Below are 19,761 nucleotides of genomic sequence, written 5' to 3'. Positions count from 1 at the left end.
CAAGGTGATAATACAATTGACTTTGTGACATGATGTAGTTTTGTTTCCCAGTGGATACACATAGTACACAGTGTTTCACCATCATCTTTTAAAATAATGTGAAAAAATTGTATTGTGTGTATATATATATATATGTGTGTGTTTCCATATGCACCACCATGAATAAACTCTTCCTGGTTAGTAATTTTCCTCTCAGTCATCAGGTCAGTGCTGGCTGATGCCCTTCAAACAGTATAAGGATATTAATCATCAGAGTCATCAGAAGAAAATCTTTCCTGTGTTCTCAGCACAAAACTCAGCATCCGACTTTTGCACAGGGATCTAAACCAGCCTGATGTATTTTGGAAATGATGAAATTAAACTAGACATTTTTTGGCCACAACTAGCAAATGTAAGATGGAGAAAGAAGGGGGCAGAGTTTCATGAAAATAACACCTTTCCACTTGTTTAGCATGAGACTGGATCTGACAGGGTTTGGTTACAGCCTGTGTCATAAGAAGCGTTTAAAGAATTGATTCAATTAAATACCAGCCATTTCTGGAAGTTAACATCACAGATCTGCAAAAATCTGAAGATGAAACAAGCAGCTTGGCTTCTACAACAGGGAAATGATCCTAACTACACCTATAAATCCACAATATGACTTCAAGAGGCACAAGCTGAAGGTTTTGTCATTGACCTCAAAGTCCGCAGACCTAAACATTATCCAAAATGTATGGATCGACTTCAAAAGGAGCAGTGCGTGTTGGACCAAGAATCTCAGGCTTTATGAAGAAAGACCAGAAGAAAAATCCTCCAAAGAACTGAAAGACTCTTAGCTTCTTAGCTTCTGTGAAAGTGGGTGAATCTCAGTACTGACCACTTTTGCTTTAGTTGTTATTTTTAAACTGTAATGTAAATATTAAAATAAAGCATCACCCTTAACTTTACACCTCTAGGAATTTGGGTCATCTTTAGCTTCTCACAGTTACATAATCTTTGACCAGACGTACCCATAGTTTTCAATGCCACTGTACTTACTTAACTTAATGAACCTGATGCTGTGCTAGAGATCTTTCGTACCTCTTCATTGGGCGCCATGCTTTTGCTCCCGCGGGGCTCTGTGGTGTCGCTGCCCAGGGTCTTGTAGTAGTCCCCAGTACTGGGCTGCTTGCTGAAGCTCCTTGATTTCCTGTTTGAATCCACACGCCGCAGCTTCTCGTGGTTTTCTCCAGTGGTGAGCTGCTAAAGAGATAAAGATAACAAACGTTAAAAGAGAGTTATACATGACTTTAAAAGGCTTTGGCTCTACCTAGTCTGTATTTTATCCATTTTCCCCCCCAGTTATCTCAAAAATTCTTTGAAAGAGATTTGTGTAAAGACATCAATCCAATGAATTATTATACATTTTGATGTTTGATTATCTCCCTGGTTCCAGCTTCTGAAATGTGAGGATTCACAGGAATTATATGTCTCATGTCAATTTTTGAGGGTTTTGGATCCACAATCAAAACAGCAGATTAATCATTGATATTTCTTATTTACAACCCAAGGTAAAATGACTACGCACAATGTAGTACATTTATTTTTTACAGGAAATAGGGTGTTAAATTTGAACAGTAGTTACATTTTATTCAGTAATATATAGTTCATCCTGTATTTATTTCTAAAAAATATATAATATTTATAAGACATCTTTGACAAGCGAACAGAATCATAAAAAAGTGGGAAATGGATTTCTATGGATTGAATGTTGCTTTTGTGGTGAACCTTTTATTGTGAAACCACACTGTGAAATATTCTTAGTGGGTTTTGTTGGATTAGCTCTCTCGTGTGACCAAAGCAGCTTTATTTGAATAAGCGAACAAGGCTTTGATTCAGTTCAAGTCAAAAAAGTAGCATGTTTCATGTTAAGACTACACACATGCAGCTTTAGGTCCGATGTAAGAGAGACCCCTCTGTCCACAGAGCGGGGTCAGAGGTCGTTAACTCGGCTGTTTTAGTTGAGCACTCTTACTTGGCGCTGACATCTAGAATGAATATAAAATTTCTGTCAAGGTGGAGTCTGTACTGTTCGCTGCTGTTAGATCTGACCTTAAATATTTCCGGGTTCCCTGCAAATAAACTTTGCATGAAACCATTTCCCAAGGAATTACTTTCCCTAACAATATATATCACAAAACTATGTGTAAATGTAAAAAAAGCCCCATTTTACAGTATATTTTGAAAGAGTAACCTTCAAAACTGTCAACTACAAGTGTGCTTACATAGTCAGCGTAAGAAAATGTAAAGTTACTTTGACTTTCAAATCTCACGTAAGTTCATTTACATCTTCAGTCGTGAATGGCTGTCATAACTTGTCACGAAATCGAGAGGCTCAGACATCAAGCAGGTGTCTGGCGTGAACGTCAGTGGGAAATAATTGACAGCTGACCCCTGACCTCTCCTCCTTTTGTGGTGTCGTGTTCTGAGTTCTTATCAACCAGTGTTAGTTTTGTTGACTCATGTCTGCTGTCAAAGAAATGGTCCCTCAGCACTCATCAGGAGGGAGGGCAATGTGAGCAGGGGAGCGCTACAGATGGTTTTATTGTCATCCTCCGGGGAGGAGGGCCGACAATAGCAAATGCACAAAGCATATTAGCGGCACCTTCCCATCCCCCACACAGACGTACACACACAGACAAGCCTTCCCTCCATTATGTGGACCTGTCTGTTATCATAAAGTCAATGTTAAATATTTGTTCTTACACAGTTTTTGTATGGAACATGAGACATCATTTAGCCTGGTTACCGCTTGACATGGTTCAGTTACGTTTGCATGCGGTGTTGCAAAAGCCTCAGATTACAATAGTTATGCTATAACAGGTAGACTGTTAGAGTAATTACAATTCAACAATCAAAACAGAGATAAAGCAGACAATTAAAAAACGACAGATGCAACACAAGTAGCCGTATAGCATCTCAAACAGAACAGAGATAAGCCAAAGGTTTGCTAATAAACTTGTAATGTTTACTGCATCTTCTTCCTCTACATCACTTTCGCCTCTAGTGAAAAACAAAGCTTTTTATTCCTCTTAACATCTTACCTTAGCGTTAGAAATCCTCCCCTGGGGCTCTCTCCGGACAGAGCCTTCCGCTCAGCAGAGCAGCGAGAGCAGTGGTCACCACCTCAGCGCTACACCTGTCACTCTACCTGCCCTCTCACTTTACGCACAGGCCTCATCAATAACCAATCCGGCTGTCCACAGCAGTGACAATGATGTCACCAGGAGCCCTCGGACAAACCACTCCCCAACCCTGCCCAATGCCTCTTATGCAAAACACAAATTTCCTGGTGCTGCCCTCACCATGGCCCGCTGCGCACAAATCTCACACGTTAGGATTATTATGTTATATTATTAAATGGTTGAAAGTATGCTTATTACAGTCCAAGTTTTCTGGAGGGACTACAATAGATTTAAGGAATAAATTATATGTGGTAAAGCCATTTTGTCAGCTGCACCACAGGAAACATTTGACTTTAGTCAAAGCTAATACAGATGGCAAATGAGGAGAGAAACAAACAAAACACTTCTTACTTATTTAACTTAAACCATCATTCAACAGTTTAACTACTCTGTCCTTTTTAATGAATCAATAAGAGATGCACACTACAATATACCTGCAGGCTGTGAGATTGATCTATCTGATCTACGTTGTCCCTGGATGAGGTTACTGTTCCCTGTTACTATGGCGCCCAAGGCAGATTGTTTTTCCCAATGTATATAGCACACACTGATCTTGATTGTGTGTGTCTGCGCGCGCGTGTTCCTCTGAGTTAAAATGTTAATGAGGGCGCGCCCTGTGTCGGTCACCTGGGTACAGAGAGGAGAGGGGGCGGCACTAATTAAAGTCTCTCCCACGTAGCTGATGGAGCATGCGTGCACACACTAGGACACTGTCACTGCTGGTGGACTTTAACAGCTCGAGGCCCACTTTGCATGGCAGATCTATACATACAGCCTCTGTTTTGTCTGAACAAATGACTTTCTCCTGCAAATCAGCTGGATCTGCTGCTACCCAACGTTTTGTTGCAGAGAGTCTCTATTTTTTCTCAGCCAACGACCCCCTACAAGATAGAAAATTGTTTTTTATCCCCAACCACCCCCACATACTTTATGTCCTTTGGTATAATTTCGTATAGCCTATTTCTTCCCTTCTACTTAGTTATGTGAAAGGCTTACACAAAATAAATATCTTAGAAAAATATTAATTGAAAATATGTACACCATGTCAACAGTGAATACCCATAAATCATGGATGACTGTGAAACTTTTCACAAGCCCCTGGCAGTGTGCCAGGAAAATTATACTTTACTGACAAACTTTAACACGGCTGCTTTTAGGGATGTGGCATTTGACATTTACTACATACAAAGACAGACAAATCATTTCAAACTATTATTTTCTTCTGTTTTCAAAGTAATTAAAATAAAACACTTAGGATTTAAAACTTAGCCCAAAAATATCTCTCATCTTTATCTTGTGTTGTGTTCGGCTGAAGCTATACAGCAATTGGGTTGGACAGATGTCACACGGTAACAATCAGAGAATAAATCCTTCATGAGGTGAAAGTGATCCCTCAGATTAGTTGTCCTTCAATTCAATTAGAATTACAACTTCACATCCAGTTTGAAAGTAGTTTACAGCAGCACTGAACGACAAGACGCATCACCCAAAACTATTGTTGAGTTTTAATTGCTCCTCCTGGTCGGCTCTTTATACACAGCGATCTGAGTGATCCGTGGCCAGATTCAGATTAATTACTGGAATTAAGATCGAACCCATCACCACAACCTTTGTGTGTCAACCCAGAGGCCTGTCACGGTAATGAGCATCCTCGTTAGCCTCGTTAACTATGCTAACACAATAACATCATTGTGGGCACCCAGACAAAGCACATTGTTACACATCAGAGCAACAGCCCAGCTTATTAGACACAAGGGAATATGGCATCAAGGGCCAATTTATCCCGAACACCATGCTTCCTCTGCTTGTTTAGGATTGTTCCATTCCACTCATGTTAATTCTTTAGATATCTAGAATTTTAATAAATGAATGTGTGCATATTTAAGTTACTACCTAAGCCTACTAAATATATGCTGTCATGTGACATGCATCATCCCATATGAGAAAGACCAGGAAACACTTCCTCATTATATTACAAATCTTCCTCTGTACAGTGCATCTGTTTGATGGACAAAGAACTACCAGTGATCCCCAAAAAAAAGATGCAACTGAGACAAGAAAATCTTTGCACAGCTCTGATGCTCAACACATAAACAGCTTCACCTCTTGCATCCATGTAGGAGCTCACCACCACCTTACCTCTTTCTTGTTGGCATTACCCTCCACATGCCGCAGGTTGCTCTTCACCTTCAGGAACTCTGCTGACGACGGCTCCTGAGGGGGCTGGGGTGCTGGGTAGCCCGGAGGCGGGGGTGGCGGTGGAGGACACAGTGGGGGAGGTGGGGGTGGATAGGTCGGCGGTGGCGGGGCCTTCGTGGTGGGATTGGCCGGTATTTCACCCTTTTTGAGCACGTCAGAGCCAATGTCTGGGTTTAGCATGTCCATGTATGCCTGCATGTCTGAAATGGCCGACTCGGATGCACCTGTGAAAAGACACGGTCCATGTTGGCATGTTTACTGTAGACCTGACTGAGTTTTATTACAGGAACCCAAACATGTTAAACAACTGAGAGCATTGAGTAAATGGCTCAACGTTTACTCCATTCCATTTTCACACGAGTGAGAAATGTGAGTTACACGGTTTGTCCACCTCTCCATCCTTAACAAACCTTAACAGACCACTAGGGTGCAGCACCAGTATATCATGCACCTGTGACCTGGAACAATTGGAAACAAATCTGCTGCATGTTGTTAGCTCTGCTTCAGTTAATAGCTGAGGCATGCAACAAACAGCCAGTGAGGATTTATGATTGAAAAGCTTTTTTCACATAACATAACATTTTTTTACTTTTACTGTTGAGATTATCAGCATTTCATTTTAACTGATCAATCGAAATGAAAAACATTGTGCAAAGTGTGTTTCCAGTCACCGTGTTGGTTCACCTGTTCTAGTCTTAAGTGTAAAAGGTTTCCGACCTGTGTGTGCGACTGTGTTCAGCTGAGCCGGCGGCCCTCGAGACGCTGTTAGGCTGCTCCTCTTCTCCCCGGTGCTGGACTGGCTGGAGCTGGCTGAGTCGTAGTTGGACAGGGAGCTGGATGGGGAACTGATGTCAAAGTGGGCCACCTGGCTGGCAGGGGGCATGGTTGTGTTCGGGGACGAGAGGCCCGAGTCCGGCTGCTTGTACTCGAGGTCGGCCGAGGGGTCCCGGGACAAAACACGGTGCTCAACACTCTGTCAGAGGATGTGAGTGGATATGATTTACACATTAATACAAACTACAAAAACATCTGTTTATTCTCAATTAATTCCTCATTATAAAAATATGTCTGGTTCTTTTTAATTGAGTTGCTTTTACGGCTATTATAGAAGTAATTATCCTTCCCCTATCTATACTACTTATCCTTTGAGGGTCACAGGAGGAGCTGGAGCGAATCCCAGCTGACATTGGGGCCAGTGTATCACAGGGCCATCATACAGAGACAAACAACCATTCACACTCACATTCACACAGCAGGGCAATTAGAGTCTACTTCACACTAATCAGTATCAGTCTTCGGACTGTGGGAGGAAGACGGAGTGCCCTTAGAAACTCATGAAAACATGGGGAGAACATCCAAACTCGTAAACATGAAAGACCCCGGCCGAACCAGGATTCAAACCGGGAACCTTCTTACTCTGTGGCAACAGAGTGCTGCTCAATAGAAATTAATTATTATCAATATAAATAATCTTTTTCATTCACAAATTCCCAGCCCACCTCCTCTCAGTCCCTGAAGAGTTACACGAGGAGAACAGCTTTATGAGTTTAATTACTGCACACTAATGAAATGTCTCACAGCTGATCAGAAAGACTCAGGGGCCCTTTTGCTTTTCCCACAGTGCAGGACTCAGTTGGCTGAATGTCCCCTCTGGGAGGAACAGAAGTGGGGGCAGGGTTTCCTGCACACCAGAGACAGTGCAGTGTGCAGGAGTTATTATTTCCCTGAGCCTCTTGGGGATTTCACTGGGTTGAAGCTATGGAGGCTCCTGTATCTCATGTGTAACTGTTGCAATTAGCTGAGAAAACCTGATGTCAGTCAAGACACACATTGGCTCAGTGTTTTTCAAGATGATATGTTCCAAGTTAGTTATTAGGATATTTAAATCCAAATGTTAACTTAATATGCAGAATATTTACTACAGTGTGTTCATCAAATGTCACAGTAGCAGCTATGATACTTTTAATTTCATGCAGAGTTGGATGAAGTGGAGACTCTAGGTATTTGTGCTACTTATGGAACAAACAAGGCAGCATTTATACCTCCTGGATTTTCTAGAACAAATAATGTCTTGTTTTGATAGAGTTGAGCTCCCAATGGACCAATTAGTAACAGAAAGTGCATAAAGCACATTGGTAAGACATGTGTCTCTGAGTTTAATGAGAACTTAACCAGTGTCTGATTATTTAACAAACATTGTAATAACTAAAGCACTGGTTTGCAGCCTTCTTGACTTGTGAAATGAATCAGTCTGCTCCTGACTCCCCTGTCATATCTTATAGTTTTAGTGTAATTAGTTCAACCTCCTTTTGTCAGCACCGATTTTAAAGGCCTGAAGAAGGTGAAAATATCTATTTGACAAAAACAGTAAAAATTTAAGAAAAGCTGTGAAAGAAAACTAATTATATAGTTTTCTCTCATGTCGCTTTAGTCATGTCACCCCTCAGATTTCTCTTAGGTCCCCATAAGGGGTCCCGACCCTGAGGCTGGGAAAGATCAGGGAATTTATAAATGAAAAGCAGCACATAAATCTGCTGAAATCCCTGATTTCAGGATATAAGTGTGTATTTAAGCTGCTGGGATCAACTATACAACTGCACTTAATGTACAACTTACTTGTTTATGAAGAAATAATATATAACATTATATATTTGTGCAGTTAAAATGATCCTCACACTGCAGCGTGGCATCGCTGTGTCTCTTACCATGTTCTCCACAGTGCGCAGATACTTGGCACACTGGGAGTGGCCGTTGTACTCGGCCAGGTCTGCTGCTGAGAAGCCGTCCTGGTCCCTGATGCCCAGGTCCACACCGTTCACCACGAGGATCTGACAGCACTGGGCGGTGATGTGACACAGGAACAGACAAAGTGAGAGAAAAATGGGAAGAATATGAATCCTGTTCCACACAACATTTGAATTAGTCACCACAACCTCACTGATCATGTGTGGAGCTGATTACTCATAAACTATAGCAGATCATGGGTGACTAAATATCCTCCCTAAAAGCAGACTCGGAATATGACTGTAACATTTTACTTCCATAGCCTTTAATGATGGGTTAAACTTTCATCTCTTGTAACACAAATCATTGCTTTTTGATGAACACAAACTTGGAAATAGTTTAAAGCGTTCGTTTCAAGCTTGAGCTGAAACGAACAGTTGAGCTGACCAGAATTTGACACAACAAAACATTAGTCAAAGTATTAGGTTGGAGTGGGAGCAAAACCATAAGGTAGAGGCCTTTCATTCAAAACAGATGGTCAAGTGTGAAACTCAGTCCGAATCATAACGCTCTGACACAACCTCTGTGAATATTGTTCAGGAAAGTAGTTGACACCGTCCAATTAAAATCTACCTGGCAAATGAAATCATACATCTATAGAAAGCCTTTATATTCCAATATTATCGTGCCAATTTATTACATTTCTTATGTATTGATTGGGTTTGTAGAAATAATTGATGAAATAATGATACAACTGAAGAGATCCGCTCTACGTGTGAATTATGAATAGTTTGACTAACATACTGTGTTTAATATAAATCAACTAGAACACATGGCAAATCTTCACTTTATTAAAATCACGTAGCCCGTTTCTGTGGTGACTTATTATACACAATGCAACCACACACCTCCAGTTCACCGTTCTCTGCCGCATCGTGAAGCGGGGTCCCTCCCCAGCTGTCGGTGACTATATCTCCTCCGTGCAGCAGCAGCCAGCTGAGCACCTTCGCATGACCACGACTGGCTGCAAAGTGCATGGCCGTGGCCCCGTCGCTGTCCTTGTCCGTCAGGCTGATCTCTGTGAAACTCATCTAATGGAGGGAGAATAATGACCTAAGTTACAGTCATATTCAACAAAAGGAATTCTGTACATATTTAAAGGAATGATGAAGTAAAGGATGTATGTAGAATAGGAAAAAGGCTGAAGGGTTCAAAACTGCAGCATCACTTGTAGTACATATCTGAGGCTTTTCTGAATTGCTTCAGACAATCAATCAATCAAGATATTTTACTGTCCTGACTCTACAGGTGAGGAGCAGTTACTTGAGATTGTTGGAGGTACGTTGTTGCTTGTGTCATTAGAGATATTTTGTTTCCATGACTCAGGAGCCCAAGAACCACTTCAGTTAAATCATGTTGAAACAAAGTACTTCTGATGCTAATGAAGAGTCATTTGGACACAAAATAATAATAAATACAAAGACTGAAGACTAGAACTCAGTATTATTAACACAACATAAATTAAAAAGTCATTTTAATTGATGAGTTTATTTGCCTTGCATCAGATTTAGTATAATAGAATGAAGGACAAAACAAATGCATTCTGCGTTTGTTTACAAGATTTGTAGTGTCGTACCAGCCAGACGATGACCGTGTTGTGGCCCATTTGGGCAGCAGCGTGCAGTGATGTCATCCCATCATTGGCTCTGATGCTTGGATTGGCTCCGCAATCCTTCACCAGGTATTGGACGACCTCTAGATGACCCTCCTGGCAGGCCAGGTAGAGCGGCGTGGCACCATTCTTAGTTTTGGAGTTGACAACACTGCAGGGAAAATAAAATGGAAAGGTAAATAAATAAATAAACAGATTTCTATATTATGGAGGTTGTTTCTCACAGGCTTTCCTCCTTTTGTCACTTATTGGGCATAAACAAATATAAAGTTAACTGTGCATTCAAGTCTTCAACACATAAGCCAGATTACACATTTAAGATCTACTGACATCCAGAAACGGGAAGTTACACTCCCATGTAGCTCACTGGGATTTAAATTGCGTGATGATCAGTGTACAAACAGGACAGACTGGTGATGTCCGGTGGAACTAGTTTCATTCACAGACCCATTCTTGCAAAAAAGGCAAATAGAATCACAGCATGGATTTCTTCCAGCGATATTTTCTTTCAGGCTTTGTAAACTAGGGGACAACCTGAGTTTCAAATGTCAATCCAACATTTAAATTAGATGCAAAACCATTACACAAGGTCCTTTAAAACAAACCAAACATTCTACTGATGGTGTCGTGCCTGGAAACAGTCACCTTCACTAACGTGCCCATTATGTCACTTATTTATAATCATTTTATAATTTAAATTCAGCCATTTTTCTGCTGTCGGCAAATTTCAGTGTGGATGCTGCACTTTAAGAAAATTCAGAGTAGTTGTTTTTAAACAATTTTACATGTTTAATGTATTTGAAGGTTTAGATGTAGTCTGTAGGCAACAGGTGACAGGTAACAGGAAAACAGCTTTTACAATGTCAACAGACAACTATTTTGAGACCAGACAGCAGTAATACTGAGACAAATCCTTCTCCCCTTTTATTTTCAAAGGCCCTTCGCCCCGCCTCTTGTGAAAAAGCACATCTAATGCGTATTTTCCTCCTTGTCCCAGATCTTTTCAGTCACAGCGGGAGGTCAGGGAGTGAATTTGTGCTTCCCCTCTAAATCCCATAAGGTCATGCTTTATTTGGATACTGACAAATGAGCAATGAGTCTCCTAAGAGGATTATCACTCCACTGGCTTTGCCTGACTTGCCATGTGCTTAACGCAGGTTTGCCAGTGGCCAAGACAGACTGAGTCGGTGAAGAGGAGGAGTAGAGAAGGTGAGAGAAATGGGAGGCAGGGTGGGTGGGAGGCAGGGTGGGTGGATCCTGTCGACACAAACATGATCCTGCTAAGCTTTCTCTCACAAGGATGTGGCTCAAGGCCAACCCTGAAGACTAGAGACCCCGAATTAAAACTAAAACATGAGGTTCATTATTTGTTCCTGGTCCAAATCTTACATTTGAGGCTGCTTCTTTTTGTGGACCATCTCTCAGGTTTTATCCTCGACCAGAAAAACTGTGGAAGTTTTAGGTGTAACAGATAAGTTGTCAAATAAATCTATGGCTCAGGTTTGTCTTTGGGATAAATAAAGGTAAAAGTTCTGTTTCAAAATAAGAGAGGGCAGTAAACTGCAGTTCTGTCATCAGGAAGTGGGCAGACATGTAAATTATTTATGGCTGTAACCAAAGTGGGCTGAAGTTCATCTGTGCACTGGGGTCTGTGGAGGAGAGAAGCTTGTATTTGACTATCAACCAAACCACAAATGTTGTGACACTGATAAAGTTGAGTCTATAGATCGATACAAGATAGATGGATGGGCGGTTGACAACACTACCTTTGTCATTACTCTCCAAAGTCTCGAGGCTTGAACACGCCACTAAAGGAGCGCTGTTGGAGAACAGGTGTAGATTTCAAAGAGCCAAGAAAGAGGTTAGCCTTGTGTGACGACACATATGAGGGGGCGCCAAGCGTCCGTCACATTGCCACTCAAAGAAAAAACAACACACTCTGAAGTAGCAGACATTCGATATATATCCAGTTCAGTTCCAATGAGTAATTATCTGTACACTGTCTCCTCCCATCCCCTATGTACATGGTAACAAAGAACAGGGTTATCTTCATTACAGGTGAAGTAATTGATGTCACACTAATGGTCTTCTGGCCTGATAAAGGTGCGTTACCTTTGTGTCTAAATAATGAAAACCTGAAAATGTATACACTGTATTTTAGTATGTGACCTCAGTGGCTTCTGTAGGACGTAAAGGGTTTTATTTATTCCAACATGGACATTTATTGACATAACGCACACAACTTGGGTCTATATTTTCTTTTAGATGCAGTTATTGACAACAGTGTCCCAAAACAAGAAGGCTACACAATAGGGATGTTTTATGTGGCCACTTCAGGGCTTTGTTTTATCTCCCACCGAAACACATAATCAAAACTAGATAGAAAATTCTCGTGTTCGTGTGATCATGTGATCCTTCACTTTAAGAGTGCACATCTAAGGATTTAACTCGACAATTAACTTAATAATACTCCTACAAAGTATGCACTTGTAATACTGTGGGCTCTTTGCCCAAAGGCATGTGAAAATACAACCTTGTGTTTCATTTCCTCAGTTTAAACCTTCCGGTTGTAAAACAGAACAGAGAGGGGTTTGATCCAACTTGTACCAAGAAGTTATTAAGAAGATTAATGCCGAAGAAAATAGGTGCAACTCAGCCAAAAATGAAAACCCCTGCTCTCCTATTTACCCTTTACTCTCCATGTATCAAAAGGTGCTACTTACACGTCACGTTAAGAAATCATTTCAGCAGCTCGAAGTGAGACAGGGCAGTAACTGAGCCTAAGAATCAGTCCATCCACTTCAAATTTTCATTCTAATCATAATATGAACAACCTTCAGAGACGTCATATTAATTGATTTAATTTGTCATGTCAACATTCAGACATTTTGGTACTTTTGCTGTAACTGTGTTTTCTTATCCATGTGAACGCTGGAGCTTGATGATGACCAGGTGGATGATTCTTTTTTTGCAAGGTATGATGTTACATAGAAATACTATGTACTATTATACTAAATACTATTTTTATCAGGTTTTCAAATGTTTTTGTTTAACTTAATTCATTTCAGGACTCCCCCTCTGTGACTTGTGATACCCCAAGGGATCCCTAACCCTAATTTGGGAACCAGTGTTTTAGAATATCCTAATGAAATCCTTCTCTTCTCAACTGCATGTTGGAATTATGGCTTGGCCAAAGATCTTTACCAGCTGATTGCGTAACCTGTCTGTAGTCTCCCCCACCTCCCTCCCTCTCTCTCTCTCTCTCTCTCCCTCTCATCCATACAGTCTTTTGTGTACTAACTCGTTATCAGCAGAGGCACAGCACATGAGCCTGTTGGTTTTTGCTTCACCGGGATGAATGTGCAAACGACGTACCGATTCAGACGTGGGTAATAAATCTGATGAACACTAAAACATGTGGAGACAAAGCCACATCTGTGTTCCTCTAATCTTAAAACAAAGGAACAGGTTGCATAATGGAGAAAATTGCAGGCAGTTAAAGTAGTGCAGCAGTTTTATGATAAGACGTCTCCTCTCTGTGTTTGTCTTCAGTTCACACAGGACTTTTGTCGGCATGACAGTCAAAAGAGAACACATTTGTTGTGTGTCACATTTGTAATACTCACTAATAATCCAAATTGCTTTAAACAGTTTTTTTTAGCTAAACATATTTAGCCTTAACCTTCAAACCAGCCTCCAGACCTCTATTTGTCTTTCCTAGTCAAGGCCTAGATGGAGGCTTGAGATCTTGAGCAAAGGATTCTCAGTGTTTTGAGGTTGTGTTACGATAAATTGTGAAAAAAAATGTCCGAACTTACACCTCCGCCAAGGCCCAACAGTCCCCACATTTTAATTTGTTAGATCTATTTATTTTTTGGGATCTGCACGAAATTGCACACACTCATAAATATCGGTCCCCCGAAGTAGGACTTCTCTGAGAATTCTACAATATTGCCAAATGCCCTATATCACAGCGTTGAAGAAGGTGAAGCAAAACCCTGGATCCGCTCGAAAACTTAAATTTGACCTCGGGTCATGCTCCACCCCTCAACAAAATGTCCTAATACTGGCAGTGGAAATGTAGTGGATGTTGTTTATGTTAACTGTGAAGTGTTGGTGTATGTACTATTACCTCTGTGCAGCAACACTCTCACCATGTTGTCATCATTAGGCAGCCAGTTACTGAAGCGATGATGTAACAAAGGGGTCATATTATCCTCGTGAAGTAGAACAAACTGAGCTCTCCAATTACCCCCTAAAACTCGCTGATACAAATTTGTGTCTTGTAATAAAGACTGAGACAACAATGCTATCTCGCTGCTGCAAAGTTCCATTCCACACAATGTCTGAGAAAAGCCACTATCCATCTATTCAAATGGATTTGTTTCCCTCATTATCTTATCGCCGCTTGGCACTACTGTGTGTCACCATGGAGACAGCGGTAAACAGCATTGGGGGTGGGGGTGGAGAAGAGTGAATGGGACCCAGCTATCAGGGTGCTACCGTGTCCCTGAGACTCATTAAATTTTCAGCAGCTACGCACCTGTCTGGGGTGCAACTAGACAATATTGGAGGTGCAGAATGTGTACTAGTGCCCGGACAAGCCCAATAGAGTCAGAACAATTCAACACAATAGTAATAAAGTAAAATAAAAAAGAATACAAGTTTTTTACTACTACTCTCTCTGCCGAGAAGCCCCTGAGCAACACACTGAACCCTATCTCCTAACTTGCTGTATGTGTCAGTAAAAAGCATTTTGTTCTTTGTAGTGCAATGCAAAAATTAACAAATGTCAAAACACAACTACTTAACACAGCTAACACCTTTTCTCACAAGTGTTTACTCCAGTGTCTGTAACTGCTTAAACATATTACTATTAGACCACAGTAATATGTGCTGCTACAGAATATACATATAGTGTATATGGTGCTGAGATGAAATATTTAACAATTAATTAACATGCTCACCTACTTGGCAATGGCGGCACAGATCCCTTTGAATATTAGTTTTACAAATATATGTATTCACGGTGATCTGATAATAGGCTGTCAATCAAAGCTGCAGCCCATATTGTCAACGCGGCACATATATCTCAGCTGGTGGCTCAGTGATGCTGGCGTGTAACAAATCTGGCCAAGGCGCTTTTCCACTGGCACTTTTCTCATAATACTCCGAACAATACAGTTGAATTATCTTCACACGCATTCGGTTCCAGTTGTGTAACCACCGTTTAATACTGAGACCTTTAAGCTGCCAACTCAGCACATAAATTGCGTCATCATTCATGATCATTACACATCTTAATACGATCCAAACCAATCTCTGGTTGAGAAAGAGAATGAGGGGACTTTACACCTGGCCTCTTTGTAGAGTGCTGCATGGAGAGTTGTGCTGTCAGTTAGTGCTTATCTTGGGATTAGTACTGCTTCCCAAAAAAGGCGATTCAGTCCTCTTTACACCTCACCCATTAGATTATGTGTTCCATATTGGGTGGGGTGTATCTCTGTAAGGCAGTGGTGGGTCTGCTACTGCACTGATTAAGGATGCTCTTCGTCGAGGTGCACAGAAACACGCCATAAAACTAGAATGTCACTCAGTAGAGTGCATACCTCCACCAAGGCCCAACAGTCCTGTTATGAAACCACAGTGAAATTCACTAAATCCGGATTATTATTTGGGTCTGCACTAAAAAGCTCACACTCATAAATATCAGTCCCCCATATATCCCTGTTTTTTTGTTTTTTTTATCAATAAAATGTGGAAGAATCCCGGTCCCTCAAAAATCCCGCCCCCTAACCTGGATCTGCACCAAAATGTAATGGGTTCTTCCTTGGATCATGCTCCAAGCTTCCACTAAATTTCATGGAAATTGGTTTGAGTCGTTTTTGCATAATCCTGCTAACTACCAAATAAACACATACAGATGAAAACATAATACCTTTTGGCATAGGTAAATATCACATATATAATCACATAAACACTCCTAAATACTATTAAAGAGACTGATAGAAAGAAATTATTTTTCAGGAAAACCTGCTACGTGTTGTTTACAGGTTCTCAAATATGAGGGTTTGCTTTTTCAACGTTTCTGATGTTTTACAGTCCACTCATTCGACTGAGAAAATAACAGAGTAATCGATAATGGAAATGATCATGAGTTGCAGTAGTACTCTGGCTGTGCCTGAATCAGTCCTAAATTATTTGGTGAATAATTTGAAAAGACATGGGAGCTGATTTATCAATATCAGACTCCCAAAATGTCAACAGTTTAGAATCTGAAGTGTGGATGCACTCCAAGATAAGTTTTCAAGGATCAAAAGTGCTTCATGGCTGCCGAGAAAGACAGAGAGAGAAAAAATCCTGAATAATAGTCATGGATTAGGAAAGATTAGCTTTAAATCTTTTTGTAGGCTATGTGTAATATATATAATTGTGATATACTGCCATATTGGTTTGGATTTTTTATCCAAATGTTTTCATGTCTGTTAAACAGGTAACATGACAAGTCCTTCAGATTTTCATTTCAATTTAGGAATTCACAACCTCTTTATAGAATGGGAATAACAAGGTGATACAAGAAACTACCTTCAAGATACAGATTTGAATACCGATACGTTAAATGGAAAGTGGCCATCATGAAGTGACCACCACTATGTCTTGTGTGTTAAATCTCACACGTCATTTGAAAAAGATATTTAAATTAAAAAAAGACTCAACACCCTTTATGAGATTGTGTTCTAACCAAGTGTCATATGTTACAGAATCAAATCACTGTTAGTCAACAGCAACAAGAGCACAGTGACAGGAAGCATACAGGCCGCTTTACAGACAAAACCATGTGGCTCTTACTTTGGGCTGTGCCCCAATAACAGTCGCAGAGACGGCAGGTCTCCCTTGGCAGCAGCATAGTGAACAGGTACGGCGCCCGTGTCGGTGGAGGCCCCGGGGTCCACCTCACAACTCTTCAGCAGCCAATCAGTGATCTCGTTGTGACTGAAGCGGGATGCAAGATGGAGAACAGTGGCCCCAGAGCTGTCCTTGTCCTATAAAGCAAACAGAAAGATTTACTCAAACAAGTTAGCATTTTCATTTGAAATTCAGGGGTTGGTAAATAGATGATTAGTATGGATACATTTAAAATGCTACAGAATAAATATATGAACAAATGCAAAATAAAGATAGTGCAACGGATCATGCAGTAACTTAGTCCTGCAGATGAGGTGACGTATAAAAACTGCTAAAACAGTGAATACTGAAAGCATTTCTCATGCAATTAGAAGGTTAATACACAAGCATACAAATATTTACAAGCAAAAGCTGATGAAAGTTGGTAAATGTGTAAGGAACCTGCACAACTTATGAAGGTATATTTTTAAGCAAGTATGTAAGTCTGTACTTAGCTTGTGTACAATAATACCTTGTTTGTGAAAATTACACACACACGCGCGCGCACACACACACACACACAAACCACATTCTTGATAAGAAACTTAAGTGTTCAAGTTGGATGGTATAAACAGTGTCCAAGGTACACTCTGGCTTCTGGTTTGGAAGGCTCTTTGTTGCTCTTCAGTGCTCTGTCAAGCAGTCCTCAAAAGTAATGGAGACAGTAAGTAGATGACGGAGCTCTTATTACTCTGTGTTTTAAATTTAGAATCATAGATGACTACAGGTCAGATCAAGTGCCGCACCAGCTCAGGTGTGGTGCTTCTGTGCCTTGTGTGTTGGTCTAAATCATTTTTTGAAGAAGAGGAGGCATAATAAGCATCAGTGTAGTGGCTTAGCACTGCTGCCTCAGAACCAACACAGTCTGAGGGACGAATCTGAAACTAACTGGCTGGGTGCATGGTGTCTACATGCCTACATGGGTTTCCTCACTACAGATACGCTACAGCATAACTTGTATAGTATAAGCAGACACTGAAAATGGCCGACTGAGATGGATCTGTTATTCTGTTTCTAAAGAAAAACAACATATTGGTCACAACAGACTATAATGGCTGTGTAATAATAATAAACGTTAATCATTAAGCATTAAGAACAATAAAACTGTACTTCAGCTCCTCCTGAGACTCCTTCAAAGTGTGTGCTGCTTTCCTTCCCTGGTGTGAAAACGTCTCATCTCACTACCAGCAGCCCCATGGAAGTGAGGTAATTGTAAAGGTCTCTCAGATTTGCAAATCCAGTTTTGCATATGTTTCATTACCATGGGAACATGAGGCAGTGTAGATTTGCCATTGCCAACATATTGGATGAAAACGTATCTTTTGTTAGAATCAGACCAATAACATCACCAGTTAAAGATAAATTGATTCTGGTTTTACAGAACTATTGTGAAGCGTCATGAACAGGTTAAAAGCACATTTATTGCCAAATGCCTCATTAAACAGACACAAAAAGAGTGTGTGAAACATAATATTTAGCCAGTTCACATTTAAAGGTTTACTGTGCTTTGGCTCCTCTTCTATGAGAAGAAGATATGAGTGAATCTGCCATTTGGATTTTATGGGTTCATTGTGTGATGATGATGTAAATATTGTATCAGGACCTTTTTTACGTCCAAATTGGAATCTCTGTCAGGGAAACACTTGTAATCTATATTTGAAACATGACAGTACACTGACATTAATGAGAATATGCCCCAGATCCACTGAACCCCAGTTGGACCTGTCCAGCCCCACATGGGTTCACCTGGAGAGGAACTGGGTGAGAGAAGGTTTGACACGCAGGCCTCACATTAGAGAAATGGCAGGAGGCTGCTGTCTGCCACACTTCAACGCTCACTCACCTCTGGCCGACATCCACCCTGGGTCAGCAGCCACTGCAAGCAGGCCAGGTTGCCCGTGGCTGCTGCGTCATGCGCCGGGCTCGCCCCGTTGTTGGCCAGGCAGTTGCCCGGCAGTCCTGCCTCCTCCACCAGGTACCGCAGGCAGGCGAGTCTTCCGGCCCGGGCTGCGTGGTGGACCGGCGAAGCCCCCAGAACATCCTTCACGTCGCCGCTCAGCGCTTTGGCCGCTAGCTGCGCTTTGAGAGCCTGCACGTCGCCCTGCCTGGCGGCGAGCAGCGCCCGGTCCCCCTCCAGCACCATGATGCCGTGCACCACTCGTCCCTTCTGCTCAGCGAGGGTCGATCCCGGTCAGCTTCACCGCGTGGATGTGATCAGCATCGTACTCACTAGGTTGTAGTTGATTTCCAGTCTGTTAACTTTGAAGGGGAAGCTCAATTATCGCCCCGCATCCTTCCAGAGCCAAATGCGCAAAGCAAGATCCGATTCCATTCAAGAGCTGCAGCTTTTAAGCAAATGACACGTGTTTTTTTCACATGTTGAAGAAAAGCTCAGTTCACTCTTATTTATCTCAGTGATAAACTAACCTGATGTCAATGTTTGTACCGGACGATGTGGGTCAGTAATCCGCTTCTTGTCTATTTTACGCACGCAGGATGCTGAACACCTGTTGCTCTGTGTTTCACTAAAGCGCCTTTTTTTAAATAAAACTGGTTTGTTTACCCCGTTTGCTTCCGGATAACAGTTTACGATCAGGAGAATATTCCGCAGTGTTTTTCTTCTTCTGGCAGATGGCGACATGGGACTGAGCGCCTGCTAAATAATCCATCAGGGGGAGGATCGCTGAGCCGAGTACAGGTTGTTGCTCCCTGGGAAATCGGCTCAGAAGTTAAAGGCGCAGTGCGACGACTTAAAACCTGAGAATATGCACAAGTTACACAACTGCGGTGGTGGGCGTCAAGTCAATTAGACCAACGGCTGAATACTCATTTGGCAATTAACCTTTCAAACACATGTCTGTGGTTTGTATGCAGGCTTCCTGGCATTAATTCTATATGTCCATGAAAGCAGCATTATGTTTGCAGCCTGTACAGGTCCATCTGGTGGTCTATTGTAAAACTGTAGCCTTAAATCTATTTAGCATGTGTTTTTCCCCCCAGTTTATTATGATCCAT

General features: G+C 41.4%; 1 protein-coding gene across 5 annotated transcripts in view; it reads right to left on the bottom strand.

Moving 5' to 3' along the window:
* espn (espin) overlaps positions 1 to 19,414 on the bottom strand; it is a 40,028-nt gene extending 20,614 nt beyond the window's left edge. The window contains exons 1-8 of one of the 5 annotated variants that reach the window (XM_035160378.2): positions 18,590 to 19,414; positions 16,651 to 16,844; positions 9,766 to 9,952; positions 9,038 to 9,220; positions 8,111 to 8,242; positions 6,123 to 6,378; positions 5,346 to 5,629; positions 1,063 to 1,224 (exon numbers count right to left, since the gene is read on the bottom strand). In XM_035160378.2, the coding sequence (XP_035016269.1) occupies positions 1,063 to 1,224; positions 5,346 to 5,629; positions 6,123 to 6,378; positions 8,111 to 8,242; positions 9,038 to 9,220; positions 9,766 to 9,952; positions 16,651 to 16,844; positions 18,590 to 18,889 (1,698 nt within the window). In that variant the 5' untranslated portion in view covers positions 18,890 to 19,414. The remainder of the gene's footprint in view (positions 1 to 1,062; positions 1,225 to 5,345; positions 5,630 to 6,122; positions 6,379 to 8,110; positions 8,243 to 9,037; positions 9,221 to 9,765; positions 9,953 to 16,650; positions 16,845 to 18,589) is intronic. The other 4 variants (XM_035160381.2, XM_035160376.2, XM_035160377.2 and 1 more) reach the window with 4 other exon arrangements.
* Between the last annotated feature and the right edge of the window lie 347 nt (positions 19,415 to 19,761).

The sequence above is a fragment of the Hippoglossus stenolepis genome, chromosome 6, assembly GCF_022539355.2.
Source record: "Hippoglossus stenolepis isolate QCI-W04-F060 chromosome 6, HSTE1.2, whole genome shotgun sequence".
NCBI classification, from domain to species: domain Eukaryota; kingdom Metazoa; phylum Chordata; class Actinopteri; order Pleuronectiformes; family Pleuronectidae; genus Hippoglossus; species Hippoglossus stenolepis.
Note: the sequence above shows the minus strand (reverse complement) of the source record. Positions and strands in the feature narration are given on the sequence as shown.